A 16,259-nucleotide genomic window follows, 5' to 3' on the forward strand; every position below is an offset into this window, starting at 1 on the left:
AAAGTAACTACAGAAACAAAGAATGTGCCAGAAGCCTGAGCCAGGCAGCCGTCACCACTGCGGGAATTACACGGGCCCCACTCCGCTCTCCCGTACGGCTGTGGGAGCTTCGCTGTGGAGCTGCTGGGACCACCCACGGCAGTGCTCGGCCCTCGTGGTCCAACCTGGAGGTCCTTGGGGCTCAGGACTACTCCCTGTGCCATGGCTAGGGCTGCTAAGGAGCTGCATCCTCCTCATCCCGACCGAGCTCGCTAGGGCACCATCGGGGCCCTCCGTGACGCACAGCCCTTCAGGATGCTCGAACGCACCAGCCGGGTACGTACCAGAATTTGGTGTGGTGGGGGAGTTGGTCTGGTTGTTCTGGACGGCCGCGGCCACGGCGTGCGCTGCAGTCACAGCCGTCTTTGCCGCATAGAGATTGGCTTCCTCCTGGAACTTCCCGATGTTCTTCTTGTACCTGATTCTCTTATTGCCAAACCAGTTGGACACCTGCAGTGGAGAAAGGTGGGAAGGGTGAGGGACACAAAATGCTTGGCTGGGCAAAGGAGGAACCCTTTGAGAAGTCATTTTGAGATGCCAGAAACACAATCCGTACCTGCTCCAGATAACTGAGCATTAACCCGGATCAGTTAAACATCACTATGGAGCTGATCAAGACCTGGCTCTGCTGCTCTCTTGGCAAACTGAGGCACAAGTGACTGATGACCACACGTATCCTGGAGCTTGCTGTACTACTGGGCACAGCATTGTCCCCTACCACCACGGGCCATTTGTCAACAAAACTGGTGCAAGACCCCGAAAGCTGCTCAGGGGGGACCAAGGTCCGGTTGACTGAGGGCAAGCGGGCAGTGAGAGCAATTGTTCTTTATTTTTGGGCTGGAACAACCTTGGCAGCCTACTCACAGAATCGTGTTTGGTTGGCTGAAAATGAAAGGAATCATATAAATCAATAATGGTTGAAAAGTCACTTTGTCATCTCCCTTTGAAGATGCTGTACTGAAGCCAAGGTGGCTCCCAGGGCACCGGCTATTAACCCACACAGGGGTCACGCCTGGAGCTGCTCAGGGAAGTTTGTATGATCTTGCTTAGGGGCTTTGTTTAAGTTCAGCTGCTGTAACAGAGCTCCTAAATAACAAACCCAGTTTGGAACATGGACAATGGCCAATACAGCAGAGACAAAAAACCAACTGCAACAACCCAGCAGGGTAAAGGGGAAGGGACCAGTGGCAGTCCAGTGGTTATCAGGCAGCCACAGGGTGTGGCGGGGGCTGGGGTCCTGTCACAGCACCCAGTTCAGGACCCTGCTGAGGCAGGAGTCAAATCCTGCTGTATTTGATGCAGCACATCTTTTGTTTAAACACAATTAATGGAAAACCTCTGGCCTTTACCAGTAATATGGAAGGCACCTTATAGATCCTGCTCCCCTGATAATACTCCACCATATTCTATATATTGCACTTAATATCACCTTGTCAGTCAGAGAAGCAATAATACATTAATGAAACCCAGCAAATAATTATTGTGTACAATCAGATTATGCTTTATTAACAGTATCATAATTGAGGAATCTCTGCACATCAACCGTATTGTCCACGGATGTGTACGAGACCCCTCTGTTTATGCACACCCCTGGACCAATCAAACAACAGCCATCACTAATAAAGGTTTATTTAATTCTCACAGTAAAATTTTAATATCACCAGCAGCCTGGGGAAGCCTCAACGAGTGGATTTGCTTGACATCAGATCGTTTCCATTCTGCTAGTCCCAATACTTCTTAATCTTTAATATCAAGGCAATTAAAATTAATGGCCACTCATCCAGAGCCACTGTGGGCAGTGTTTCCTTGACATCAATTGTTTGATGGGATTACCTAGAGGTTAAACTAACAAGCAAGGTTTAATTGGAAGCAATGAGAGGAGCAGTGCTCGTACGTTATGTTTAACCCGCACACCACATCTAAATGAATACCCAGAAATGTTAAACTCTTCCTGAGACTGCAGCGCGCGCCCAGCTGCCTGGGGCTGCCCGAGGAGCCGCAGTCACTGCCCCGTCCCTCTGCCCAAGGACTCTTTGTGCTCCCATGGCTCACCAGTGCAGGGCAGAGCGTGCCCCAGTCCAGGGAATGTGGGGCCACCCAGGGACACGCGGGGGCTGTGGCTGCAGCTGGGTGAGCATGGCCCACACGGGCAGCTGAACCTGGCCAGGACAGGGCCAGGGCACTGCTCCAGCAGGCTGTGCCAGGCAGGATTTAGGATCCCTGCCCCCCTGGAGCACACCTCACCCTGCTTGTGCTGCTGGCACTGCCACCGTCCCAGGGAAGACAGGGGAGCAGGTGCTGGGCTTCCCCATCAGCACCGGGACCCGGCTCCTCACCCAGCCCCATGCTCACCCTAAACATGGAAGTTGTCTCCATCGCAAGCTGCCTCACAACACATTTTTCATTAAAACAAACTATCTCTTCACATTAAAAAAACAATGAACATATTTCTCCTCCTGATCATTGAAGGCCAATTAATTAATTGGGCTTAATTGTATATTACATTTCAAACAATACTGTTGCACTTATTTATCATGTTAATTGCAGTGTTAAATAAAAAGACAATAAATTATTACTGAAATCATCAAGATGCCTAATGTGGGATTTGGGATGGGGCAGGCCTGCCTCATGTCTCCAGAGTGGGTGATTTCCTGGGATAAATCAGTGCTCATTCGGCAAAGACGCAGCTGACGCAAGAGCATTGCTGCTGAATTAGGGAGCTACAGATCCATGGACCATGGAAATCTTTCCATTGTGTTTCCATGTTTGTAGCACGCAGTCTATGTTCCACACCTAAAACATGGTACAAACCAGAAGATGTTAAAAATCAATGTTGCACAATTACAGTCTATGATCTAAGCCCAAGAATTTTACCTCCAGAACTATTTCATTATGCTGCAGCTTTTTTCCTTGCTTCCCACATGAAGTCCAGGGGTAAGAGCCCCTCCATCCACAGTTTTCCTTGTCCGCCTGCTCACAGAAACACTCAGAAGCAGCTGGGGCCGGAGGGCTGCTGAAAACCAGCTCCAGCATGCTTTCTTTAAAACAATGTTAAATATATTCCCTTGTCAACCACATCCTTCTTTTGTTTGAAGCAGTGAAAGATGTTATTGCTGTACTCCACTGCCCCGCTCTCAGCACTGGCTGTGCCCTCTCTCCAGCCCGTGTGATGGACTGATGGTCGTTTGTGACACCCTGAAAGAGGCTCATCTGCAAAAGTATAAAACGTCAGCCTTGCAGCCATGGTAGGGGAGAACAGACAATACAGTTTATCTCCCTCCAACGTGTGCTGATGGGGTAGCTCTAAATTACAGCTGACAATGTTCTCTGCTAAGGACATTTTTTTCCCCAGAATTACCTTTTCCGCACTCTTAAAAATGAAATTGTGTGAGGTGTTCATCTTAATAAATAGTTTGTCTTTATGATTTTCTTGAAAAACCTTCTCTACATATTATTTTAAACACCGGTATCAAAACTGAAACCATTGATCTCCCACCTGCAATGAAACGATTCTGGGAGACAATTTTCTTTGCAGCTCAGTAAAGTGCCATGGCAGCAGGATTTCCAGTCAGCGGCTTAATCTGGGGGGAGGATGACCCAAAACACTCACTAATTAAGTGTTTGAGGGAGAAAATGTTCTGCCATGAATCTGCCCCCAGCATGTACGAGGCACTGACAGTACAAGAGAGAAACACTTGGGATCATCGTTAGGAGAGGCTACAGAGGAGCCTGGCTCAGCCGGGGAAAGGACAAAGCCTCTTCATCAAAGACAAGCCAACAGCTCCAGAGTTTGGAAAGCCATCCCTTAATGTTATTTATTCCTTCTTCCAGCTCTTTGCCCCTCCAGGGTGTTTGCAGCACAGGAGGTAAATGGGGCATGGTGACAGACACGGTAAGGTCCAAGGGACACTTGGTCAAGGCTGAAAATACACACACTTAGAGATCTTCCATGAAAGCCCTGAGCGAGGTGCAGCTCAGTCACTTCCTCGGATGCCACTGCCTGTCTCCTGCGATGCTGCTCCTGCCAGGGTTTCGGTGACTGCTCAATTCACTCCGAGTTCTGGATTGCATCCTCTGAGTTCTGCTGCCAGTCACCAGAGCAGTGTGTGCGGGGCTGCTCCACAGTGCCTGCTCAGAGATCTTCTACTACATGGCCTCAAAATACATACCCTTTTCAGTACAAAGAAAGACAACTCCAGCCCAGTTTGACCTAGAAAATACCAACCTACCCTGCAGTACTGCCATGCAGCCTTTGGAAGTACCTTTGGAAATCAAAGAATAGAATATCCACAGTCTTCATGTTCTCTGGCTGTGACAGCAGATCCATCAGGAACTCAAGCAACCAGCTGATGCACTCCCTCTCTCTCATACATGCTCCTCTCCCATTACATGATACACGGCCCCATTTCCAGGCTTCACCATATCATCCCAAGGTTTTCCAAGTCATTTATAACTATTTGCCAGAGCAAAGCTCCAGCCAAGGCCAAGGGCCCAGCCCTGCATCCCTGGTGCCAGGCTGGGTGGGCAGCACTGCCCTTGTACCAGGCTGGCAATGTCAGCCAGCAAGGCTGAGGCTGCTGGACGTGGTGCTATGGAGGACACAATGCAGCTACTCCCATCACTCACTCAGACTTCCTAATGGATTCAAGGAACAACTAATTCATGTCTGTATCAAATATTAAAAAGACAAACCTATATTCCTGCCACAGGCTCTCTGCCACTGCTGGGTTGTTGGACCATCCGCCTGCCTTTTATTTCATTCTACAGCATATACATTAAATCTTATCTAACAACCAATTAAAAATGAAATCAGATCTATTAGCACTAGAAGCAATCAGTTATGGCTTCTCAAATGTTCCATCTCATTTCCTACAGTCACTTCAGCCTTATCTAGATCTGTCTTTTTATCTGTCCACACGGTGGGATCACTAACCGCCTCCCTGTCAGGCATGACTCACCACTGAGTGCAGAGGGAACAGCTCTTCAGCAGGTCTGGTGGGCTCTTTCCCATGTCATCTCTCCTAATTACACTAACCAAAACTGAAGAACTTTTGGGTTCTTTAAGTTGGTGTTGATGGCATGGCCTCCCCTAACTATACGGCACGCTGCCTTGGATCACATGGAAGATTTCTGGACACCACTTACTGAAGGAATTGCCACAAACCATTTCATGCCAAGGACTGAAACCAGCAGGCAGATTAAAGCTGCAGACCACAGTGCCCTAGCACTTGTGTGCTCTCAGGCTGTGTGGCTGGTTCCAGGCATCCACAGCAGCCGCGGGGATGCCTGAGGGCACAGGGAGCAGCCCAGCAGCCACCACGGCTGCCCTGCACCCAGCGGGGCTGCAGCCGCTTGTGCGACGCTAAGAGCAAGGAAGGAGCAATGTGAGACGGAACATCTGTGTGCTGAATTTCCCTCAAAAACTTCCTGCCCATCACCACAGCTATTTGTAAATGGACTGGGAGAAACTGCCTCCATCCCCATGCTGTCCCTTCCCCTGGCGCCGAGCACAGGTGCTTCCCACCCCAGTCAGAGTGGGGTACGTGCTGCGTGCCAAGGAACAGGCAAGGAGACAGCAAGGCACACACACGTGTCCTCGGGCTGATACTGTGGGTGCATCCAAAGTCAACTAATTCCAAATTTGGAGAACCTGGGCAGCCTTTCATTTGGAAGTCTTCAATAAAGTGCCTGAATTTTTCATGCATTCAATGGAGACCTATAAAGTAAATCTCAACTCAGGTCTTAATTATAAAGCTAAAGGTTGTGTTGCTAATAATGCCAATACTGCAGCCTGCAATCATTAATAGTTAACACATGCGCCGCAGGCACCGCTCCGCTCAAGGACCTGAAATATTGATAAGGGAGCTGAGGGAGCAGGGAGGAGCCGGCACACCGGCCCTCGCAACAGGAGCGGGGTGGCTGGAGAACGTGGGAATTGCCAGGGCACTTCCCTGCCACCCAAGTTCAAGTCCTTCCGCAAGCTGTACAAGCCAGGTTTGTGTGGGAATAGCTGGGGTTTCTAGCAAACATACAGGCCACATGGAATGCCAAGTGGTGTTTTGCTTTTCAAGCTGCCTGGTGAAGGAAAACTCGATGGTGTCATCAGCCTGAGCACTGCTGCGTGACACCAGTTTGAGCTGTACAGGTACTTTGGCCCACACAGAAAGCAGCTGCAGCCAACAACAGCACTGGGGAGATGCTGGGTTTCTTGCATTACTTTCACAGTAACAGCTGTTATATGTGGTAAAAGGAGCAAATCTTCCTAATGCAGTTTTGCCACAGAGAAGCCACTTGTGTCACTTCAGCATAGCTAGAGGCTGAATTTATGATTGGCTCAGAAAAACAACTTTGAGCAATCACAGAAATTTGGATCTATAAAGACAGATCCTAAATTTGTCAATAAACCCAGAATCCTGGCCAGCTGTAATGAATTCAGAGCAGGGCAGGGCTCAGCCAGGAGCCTCACTGTTGTACAGAGAGAAGGCTGATGAGAAGTGGGGTGCAGACCTTGCTGCCTTTTTATCTTCTCCTCTGTGCACAGCACCTTTGTACCCCAGCACAGGCCCAGCCACCATGGGCATGCTGCCTTTCCTGCAGAGCTCAGCCACGTCCCATCACCCTGCAAACCTCATCATGGTCAACGCACAAATATGAAGGGGTGACAGAGGTGCTGTGGGCAGGCCCGGCTCCGTACCACTTGCTTCCACTGGAACCACTTCCCAGAGCCCGGAGGGAGACGGCAGCATTGCAAGGGGAACCCCGAGACTGACACACTGTGGGTGCAGGGGGTCCTCCCTGCTGCTTACCTGTGATACCGTGATGCTGCATTTCTTTGCCAGCTCCTCTTTGGCTTCTTCACTGGGGTAGGGGTTACTGAGGTGGGAGTAAAAATACTCGTTCAAGATTTCCGTGGCTTGTTTACTGAAGTTACGCCTTTTCCGTCTGAAATGAGAAAAGGAAAACACAACTGTTCCTCCAGATGCCAGCAGGTCCCTGGCAGGGTCAGATGAGGGGCAGCAGCCTACATTTCACAGCCTGTGCTGCAGCACAGAGCAACACAGCAGAGCTGCCCTGGCACCCTGATCCCTTTGGGCTCCCCTACACCATGGGAGGGAGCAGTAGGCAGCAGCACCACATCCTGCACCCAGCCCTGCATGGCTCCAGCCTCTGCCTCTGGCTTCACACCCCCACCTCCCCACAGGGTTCATCCCATGGGGCCACAGGCCACATACATGTGCTGTGGCAGAAAAGGTGAGGCAGGTGCTGAGCCAGAAGCTTCCCTGTGACTCCTCCACACCCAGGCACACAGCCCAGCCCAAAGCTCCTGGCCACAGAGCCCCTCTGTGCCAGCAGCAGTCTGACAGACCTCCTTCCCCTCCTTCCCTTCAGCACAGGTCAGCTGGGGCCCCCGCACAGCTCCCTGGGGTGAGCACGGTAGAACAGGATGGGGCAGCCGCACTGATGTGTCCTCACATGGCCCTCCCTGAGCTAATTGGCTTCCAACAGCAAGTGGATTTCAGGGCTTTGTGAGCGAGACCCATCTGTGCCCCCTCCTGCCATGGGCTGCACGGGGCCCAGGCTCTGGCCCCGCACGGGACAGGCCCCAAGGTGCGTCACCTGGCCGGAGCGCAGAGCCTTGCAGAGAGCACCCACACGTGCTCCGGCCAACAGGAGCCACCAGCCCTTGCCATGGTGGCAGCCAAGGTGGGTTACGGTGGCAGCGCCTGCACAGCTGCAGTGCCAGCCCTCCGTGCCAGCGGCTGCTCTCCTTCCGCGGAACATCCTCTGGAAGGCTCCCGCTAAACATTTCCTTGGAGCTGCTTCCCCCAGGGCTGTTGCAATCACTGCCGGCGCCCCAGGCCAGCCGGCAGCCGAGCGCAATCCCCAGCGCGCTCTTCCAGAGTATCACGGTGCTGCTAACTGCACTGTATCCTGGAGCAGCCAGGCTCCCTCCCTAGAGCTATGTTTATCTCATTACTATGCTTCCGCTCATTTTGCCTTATTTACCTTCCTCCTTTTTAAAGAAATCACTTTAAAATGTACATCTGCAGGCTCTACCTTTGCGTTCCTGGAGCTCTCCACAGACATCTCCTCCAACTGCCTGCAATTACCCTGATTTCCCACACCTGCCAGTGACCTCCTTGTTAATAACATTATTTTGGTCTTGTTTAGCTCCTCGCAGCTTTCAGGTGTGAAGCGTGAGCTGCTGGAGGAGGGAGGCTCCACATGGTGCCTGCTTCTCCTCCCTATTCCGCCCGGCTCCGCTCCTGCTCTGACAGGCCCTGCCAGCTGCCAGGGCCCTGCTCTGCAGGCAGGAGCCCTATGAAGGGGCTGGGGATCACTATCCAACCTCATCAGGTTTCAAAACAAATCTGACTGTGCCTAAAGCCCCCTCCTAATCCCTGTCTGCCTGCCTCCCGGCAGCTTGCAGAGCAAGCAGCCCGCTCAGGCTGCTGTGGGCTCTGGGGACGGGCTCTGAGCTCCAACAGTGATGTAGGTGTCTGCAAACAAGCCCAGTCTTTGCACTAAAATATGTAGAAAAGACCCTGCTGCTTCTGAAAGCCTACTGTGCAGGGGGTCCCTTTCACAACAGCTGTGGATGAAGGCTTTTGCTGGGACAGAGCAGCCTCTCCCACCCATCCTTGCTGACATGGGACACCACTCCCAACATGGCCAGGCTCTCCTGGGCTGCCCAGAAATTACTGCTTCCCCTCCAAAAGAGACAGGGGCACTTGCCTCGGCCTTACCTGGCATCAAGGAACCTTGATCTTAAAATCATTACTGCTTCACAAGTGCTTTGTTTGAGCTGCATCTGGATGGAGCTGAATTTTCGATGAATGATGCCCACCATCCTTTCAATCTCCTTGGGAGAAATGGGACGTGTCCGGCTCTGTTCTCTGAGGAGGTTCATTACATGTGTGGTAAATTCATTACATGCCTGTGGAGGAAGAAGAGGCTCAGACATGGGTTTGTGCCATCCCACAAGGACATGAGCTCTGACCTGGCTGTTGGAGGAAGGCAGCACTGAGGGCTGGGGGACCCTCACATGGCCCTGTCCCCTCCACACACGTGTGGCCACAGGATCCCACACAGCCTGTCCAGGAGACCTGCAGCCATCCTGGGGCAGCCAGGGGAGCCGAGTGACCACGGCACTGCTCCCGCCATGCTCATCCCTTTCCCCAGCCAGACCCCAGTGGAGAGGAGCAGTCGGATCAGCCCCTGTACCAGCTGCAAGCAGGGGCAGGGTGTGTGTGGGGACCCACACATCTCACAGCCAGGTAGGCGATGCCTGGGCAGGGCAGCCCTGAGCCCTGTGCCTGGGTACCCCCCTGCAGCGCCGAGGAACCTGAAAGCTTTCTGAGACACTGTGTGTCCCCTCAGCGGGTGGTTCCAGTGACACAGTGCCCCAGCCTGGCCTGTGCTGTGTGGCAGAGGTGCTGAGGGAAGGCACAGGGAGCCCTCAATTATCACTCTCAGACTGTGACATGTTGATATACAACTTCAGGCTACACCATCACCAGGAATCCCCTGGTCCGCATATCCAAGGAGCCATCACACTGTTGTCCTGCCTTCCCTTTGCAGGCTGGAACCTGCCAAAAACTCTGCTAGCTCCCCTCTTCCCTCTAAAGTCAGGCTGCAAAATATGTGCATAATATGTCTGACAACCACATTTTCAAGGATGCTCCAACATTTCAATAGATTATGTGAGGGAAAGAGTTAAAAGTGAAAAGTTTATGCATCTAAAAACTCATAATTTCCTATAACATTTGCTGAACGTCTCACAACTTATTAAGTGAAGCCATCTATGAATGCAAATGCTGATTAGCAATTTGGCAATAGCCCAACATTCGCAGAATTCACATAGCTTTTCTTTAAACCAGTAGTTCATACATGATTAATTAGAACATCTCATTTATGTAGTGTGCACTTTAGCTCATTACTCTAAGTAAAATTCGTTAAGTATTTACATTTAGATAATTAAAATCTGGGTACACCCTTAAGAAAGATGCATACACTTCAGGCAAAGTGATTTTTTTTCTTTACACTACTGAAAGTAAATTACAGGCTAATTTACATCCTTGCAGCACCCGTTGGAGGCAGCGCTCGGCGAGCCCTGGTGCAGAGCCCTTCGCTTGCCACTGCCGAGGGCGCAGAGCCCGGTGCTCGCGGTGCCAGCGCGGCCACCACGGCTCATCCACCACCTGCCCTCCCCGGGTTTGTCAAGACTCTCCGAGCTCCAGGAGAAGGAGTTCAACATGTCTCACCCTCACTTCCCACTGGCACATTCTCTTTCTTTCATCAGGGGACAACCTGAGCATGCAAAAGTTCAGGCCCAGCCCTCCAACCGACGGCAGGAACAACAGCTTTGGCTCGCCCGGGAAATGTTGCACAGAAGGGAAAGGGACACAGGCACCAAAATGCAGCAGCTCTCCCCGAGATCAGGCAGCAGTTCTGATTGTTCCAAAATACAGCTGAATCTAAGAATTTGGCGCTGGATGGACATTCCAGACACACACTTAGCCACAAGCCCCCTTCTTTTCAGATCCCGGGAATTCAATTTTAAAGTACAATAAAATTTGCAACTGTTGCGTTAGTAATATTTTCAGGTATGTCTTTTCTATAAGAGATATAGCATCAAAAACTGGACATTTAAAAGCAAAAATTTGTTTTTTGCTTTCAAGAAGCAAAAACCTTTCCCTGAATTTACTTAACTTGCCTGATGAGACTTGGTTTGGCTACAACCTTTTGGAAGCCTGAGTTTAATTCATCTCCACCAGCACCTCCCCTCTGCAGAGCTGCCTCACACAGCACAGTGGGAGGAAGCTCAGAAGACTCTGATGCTTTGTCTTGTTTCTCTTGTTTATTTATAACGTCCGAGCTACTTGATCCCTTTTCCAGGACTATTTTTCAGGCCTCTGCTTGGTGCCCGAGACATTATTAATAATGTCAGGTTATAAGTGATGGCCTTGTTAACCTGCTCAGAAACCTTGTAGGAGCAGGGATGCTCCTGCTGCCTCAGTGCTTCATCACGACTGCACAGGAAAAAGAGAGGAAATGGCCCAAAACAATGTTGAGGGGCAGGGTGAGTGCTCTGTGAGGCCGGTGGTGACTTCTAAGCTGCCACACTTCACCCCAGTTCGGGGTGAATTCAGGAGACATCTGCGAACTTGGGAAGTGGGTTCCCAGCTGCTCCGGGAGGCCTGGGACCCTTACGGTACTTTTGCCTACAGCAAAAAATGTATTTCAGTGTAATTACAGCAGATAGCTTTCAATATGTCATCTCTGTTATAGGAGCTGTAAATTATGGAAGGCGCTGCCTGTGCGTGGCCATTTCTCCCGGCGCCCGGCGAGGGAGCGTTTGGGTGATGGCGTGACACACTTTCCATTTCTCTTTCCCTTTTTTTCATGAGTGCATTCCCCTGACTGGCAACAAATATCAGGATCAAACTCTGCCTGGAAAGCATCTCCAGGAAGGTGCTCTGGTTCCTGCTGCCATGGGATGGCGGGAGTGCCTGCGCCAGGCAGCGTGGCAGGAGCGCCTCTGCAGCGTGGGCAGGTGCCCGGCATGGGCTCCCCACTGCAGGAGGGCTCCTGCCTCCCAGAAACTGTGGTGCCAGCGGCTGAGATGCCAAGCCCTGGCTGCCTTTCGGGCACTGTGGTGAGACAAACCAGCAGGAGACAGTTTGCTGCCAGGCTGGGGAAATCATCATATGTCTGTTGAGCAGACATGGCTGGGTGTCAGGATCCGTGGGGAAGCACGCATAGCTCATCCTCAGCTCTACCTCTCTCTCCTGCTCCAGCAGCATTTGAGCATCCTCCAAAATTTCCTGTGGTGTGGACGGATGGCTGTGACATTTCAGCCGAAACCTTTGTAAATGGAGCTACAGGGCAAAAAATGCTCCTGCTTCCCCCACGTCATTAAACTTATTAGAGTCCAAGGGTGTTTGCCAGGAAGCGGCTGCAAGCACCGACCTGCCGCCGCTCTGGCCCAGATCTGCCTGCAGCCTGTGTCCCTGTGCCCGCATGAGACACGCTGCTGCTGCACGGGGCTCGTTAATCCGACAGCCACCCCCACCCCAGTGCTACGGCCGCACCTGGCAGGGCAAGGAGAGCTTGGGGCTCCACACAGGACTACTGGGGCCCTGGGGAGTCAGGGGAGAACAGCAGATTTGCACAAAGACCCTGACAGGTGTTTGCTCAGTTATTTGTTCACCACTTGAACAGCACAGTGAAAGAGACAGCACAGACAAGGCAGTGCCACTGGCACCCGAGACACACGGTGCTGCTGGCACCTGGCAGCATGTGGCACACATCCTCAGTGCCATCAGCGTGGCAAATGTGTTGGGTGACCAGGTCCCAGTGGTGAACGCAAACCTACGGGTCTCTACAGCATGCTCTTTACTCCAAACAAAGACACCGTGTGCTGGCATCTGCCTGAACCAGGATTTCCCTAGTTTCTGTCCCAAAGCCTGGGCCCAGTGCTCTGCTGGCACCTCACTGCCCACTCCCTTCCAACCTGCTCCAGCCGACCTGCCGTGGCCAAGTCTTGTGCCAGAGTCTCCCGCCACCTGTTCCAGGAGCCTGTGGGCTGAGATGGCCAACACAGCCCTTGTCTGCCTGTGCTCCCCAACCTGCCAGACTCAGCTGTGTGAGACCTCATCACAGGGCAGAGGGTGGCACTGAGTGACAGACACCTCCCCTCCTCTCTGCCTCTATGGGCTGGGCAAAGGGGAGAAACACAGGCTTGGGTGTTGCTCTTGTGCAGTTACAGACAACAGAAAACACTCAGGCATGCAAGACGTGCCCTGGCTCCAGCCAGCAGCCCCTCGGAGCCCAACAGTCTCCTGTCATGGCTCTCTATGGGCAGAGGGGTGGGGAAGGGGAGGAAGGGTTGTGGTCCAGAGCGGGCAGTAGTGGGCACTGGCAAGCAGAGGAGAGCAGCGTGAGGTACACGAACAAGTGAGAGGCTGATGTCTGACCTGTTCATATTTCTCCAGCTCTGTGTGATAGATTTGTCTGATCTGGGTCAATTTGGCTCTGTAATCTGAGTGTTCAATAGAGTTATCTGAAGACCCTCCAGAGGCTGCTGCGGCTGCAGCTGCTGCCGCCGATCCCCCACCTTTCTCCGGACCTGAGACTCCTTCTGCCAGAAGCATATTGTCTAGTCTCATTAGCTGAGGATCGGGAGGGTCTTCCTCCTGGGCTCCTCGGATGCTCAAACCTTGTGCAGAAAAGAGAGAACAAGAGAAAACACAGTCAGTACTTCTGCATCTGCCCGGCCGCTGCCCGCTCACTGCCCACTCACTGCCCGCCTGCCACAAGCCCACTGTGACACCCGCCTGCCCAGGGGCCCAGCCCTGCCCCAGCCCTGCCCCCAGCACGGCCCCAGCTCCCCAGCCAGCACCCCCTCTGCAGCCAGTCCCGTCAGACACCATCCAGCCAGTGCCACGAGGGGCCGGCAGTGCCCTGGGACCCTCTCTGCTCCCATACACAGCAGAAACATCTTTGCAAGGCTTTTAAAGGGCCCTGAAGAATTTTAAACACATCATTGTAAGAACCAGAGGGGTGTTCACATGAGGACAGGGACATTCACCTTCCAGTTGTTTTCCAAGACCCAGCTAAGCCTGTGCAGGGCTGGCACTATCCTGTGTGTTGTATCACTTTGATGTAATGCTGTGTGGTAAAAGTAAGGGCATTATCTGTTTGAAAATAATTGATTTGCTTCTCGTTTCTTTCCAAATGCACATTATTTTAGGGAGACCTCTCCCACTGGACTCCATCCCTTCATGAGGCCCAAGTGTTGGCTTAAAATGCCTGGAGAAAAGCTGACGCTTGCTCCTCAGCTACATCAGGCTGCAGGGGAAAAGCTGGAAGATGCTGTCACTCCCATCGGCACAAACACCACAGATGCATCCACTTCCAAGTGTGCTTGTGGTCTCTGGCACCACATAGGTGGAAGGAAATGGGGGTGACAGAGCTGGGAGCATGCCCTCGGGAATGGCCGCAGTGGGAGTGGCTGTGGAAGCTCCAGGTGCTCCACAATGGCTGCTCACAGGCCAGGGCAGAACAAGAAGGGATCAGAGTTCCCCTTGGCTGTGCAGGGACCGGGATGCTGTCATGATGCCAGGATACAGAAGCAAGTGTTTAAATCTCCAGTGGTCTCACACTGGATTGCTGGCAACAATATTTTAAATCTGATTTTTGTTTTAAATTGTGGATTTCCAACACGCTGCTCAGTCAGCACGTTCTGTGTGCCCTATAGATCAGGGTTGACAATTTGTAAGTCAATCAGGTCAGGCCAGGTTGGTGCCAGCTGCACCAAAAAGGAAGTTTAGGAATAATTACAGTCATACAAACCCACCAGAGCCACGGCTTCTTGAATCAACATTTCCATCAGAGGCTTAAGGCACCATGTGCCTCCCAGCCCAATTAACCTCTTTAGCTCTGTTCCAAGGCAGGTACTCGTGCTGCAGCCACAGCGGGTCCTGGGTGCTGCCACTGGCACCTCACGGGTTCACAGGTGCCTGCGCTGGTCCCCGCTCCCGGCAGCTCCATGCAGGCTGTGCCACACGTGCCAGCACCACACAGCTGCCAGGCATGGACCTGGGCACCAGCAATGTGCTCTGTGTGCTCTGGGAACAGCACAGGATTCCACACCGATTGTCCCAAGGAGGACATGCAGTGGGAGATGACCCCCCCACTGGCCAATGTTCCAACTCAAGAAAGCACGGCATTAATTTTGCTCTAAAATACACATTCTAAACCTGTCACCTTCATTTAAAACCATAATTCCATATAATTTCATGGGAACAATAAAAATGTCTCATCATCTCTTTAAATTATTTCTGTTGCCTGTTCAGAGGTCCACAGGCACAGGCTGATGATACCACACATCGTCCCAGCGTGTGCCTGAGCTGGCACACACATGGGGGACAGCCCTGGCATGGCTCAGGCCACCCATGCTGTGGCCAGGGAGGGTGATGCCACACTTGGGAGTCCCCACAGAAGCAGGGGTGGTGGTCCCTGCGCCCATCCCTCATTCCCTGGTCTGCCAGGCCCCACTGCCTTGGCTCTTGCACAGCTCCTGGCCCGCGGTGCCACAACACAGGGGTGATTTCCTCGGCGAGCTGTTCCCCTGTTTGTCACACTCCTCCTCTGCTCTGCTGTCAGCATGTTCAATAACATCCTGGTTTTAATCCACTCCAGCTCTCCTTCCCTTCTCATCAATGATTTCTACTGTTGTTTTTTCTTTTAGCTTCTGGATCCTTTTTCAGTCCATGTTTACTGTGCTCTATTCCAGCTGTTTTTCCTCAGCTGCATTTCCACTTTTGCTATGGAACTCATCTCCCTCCCACTATTCCATCACAGTCCCACTCTGCTCCCAAATGCAGATGCCTAGCCAAAACCTGCACGAAAATAATTTGGTACAACTGCAGTGATTTCTGCATCATGTACTTCCATCAACAGGGCAAAGTGAGAGGCCTTCGTCCAAAGTGGCATGATCCACCCAGACTCATGTTAATATTCCAGATCCCCAACCCTTCTCTATAAACCTGACACAGCAAGTGAGCGGCCCCCAAGGTTTAACAGCTGGAGCCGATGCTGCACTGAGACTGCAGGAGCTGGCGAGGGGCCCTGATGCACAACAGGAAGAAACTCAGCTGATGAGGACAATGACGAAGCCACTCAGGTGTTTCGCACGCAACCCAAAGTGTCTTGGGGGCTGGTGGCAGAGGGGCGGCATATTGTGTTCATCTTCATCCTACGCAATGCTCCCACTCCAGAGCATCCCATCCAGAGCACAGACACCCACAGACAAAGGGATGACAGAGTGTGTGTGGGGACACAACATTTATCCTGCCCCTGAGTGAGATGCATCATTCATTTGAATGGCAAAGCCACGAGTTGATTAACTAATTCTAACAAGAATTAAGCTGTGTGTTAATTCAGAGCTTTCCTTATGAACTATATGAAGCAGATCAGCACAACTAATAGTGTCTGGTGTCCCTGAGGGCAGGGGACTGCAAAACTGATGAACTCTCTGTCACCAGTGAGACATGCGGCTCGTCAGCAGCAGCCCCTTGGCTGCAGGTCGAACACTCCCAGCGTTGTCTGGGAAGGAGCCAGAGCATCCCCCAGGCCCCTCAGCACAGAGGAGCATTCTGCTATAGGTCAGCAATAAAGCTGCTCCTACCAGCACCTGCCTTTATAAATTACTC

At 52.1% G+C, this 16,259-nt stretch overlaps 1 protein-coding gene across 1 annotated transcript in view; it reads right to left on the reverse strand.

The window, feature by feature from the left end:
- PBX3 (PBX homeobox 3) overlaps window positions 1-16,259 on the reverse strand; it is a 102,100-nt gene that overhangs the window by 5,480 nt on the left and 80,361 nt on the right. Inside the window, exons 4-7 of the mRNA XM_082295403.1 lie at window positions 13,020-13,261; window positions 8,787-8,977; window positions 6,846-6,981; window positions 324-489 (exon numbers count right to left, since the gene is read on the reverse strand). Of these exons, the coding sequence (XP_082151529.1) occupies window positions 324-489; window positions 6,846-6,981; window positions 8,787-8,977; window positions 13,020-13,261 (735 nt within the window). The remainder of the gene's footprint in view (window positions 1-323; window positions 490-6,845; window positions 6,982-8,786; window positions 8,978-13,019; window positions 13,262-16,259) is intronic.

Source organism: Coloeus monedula (assembly GCF_965178545.1).
Source record: "Coloeus monedula genome assembly, chromosome: 21".
Classification (NCBI taxonomy): Eukaryota; Metazoa; Chordata; class Aves; order Passeriformes; family Corvidae; genus Coloeus; species Coloeus monedula.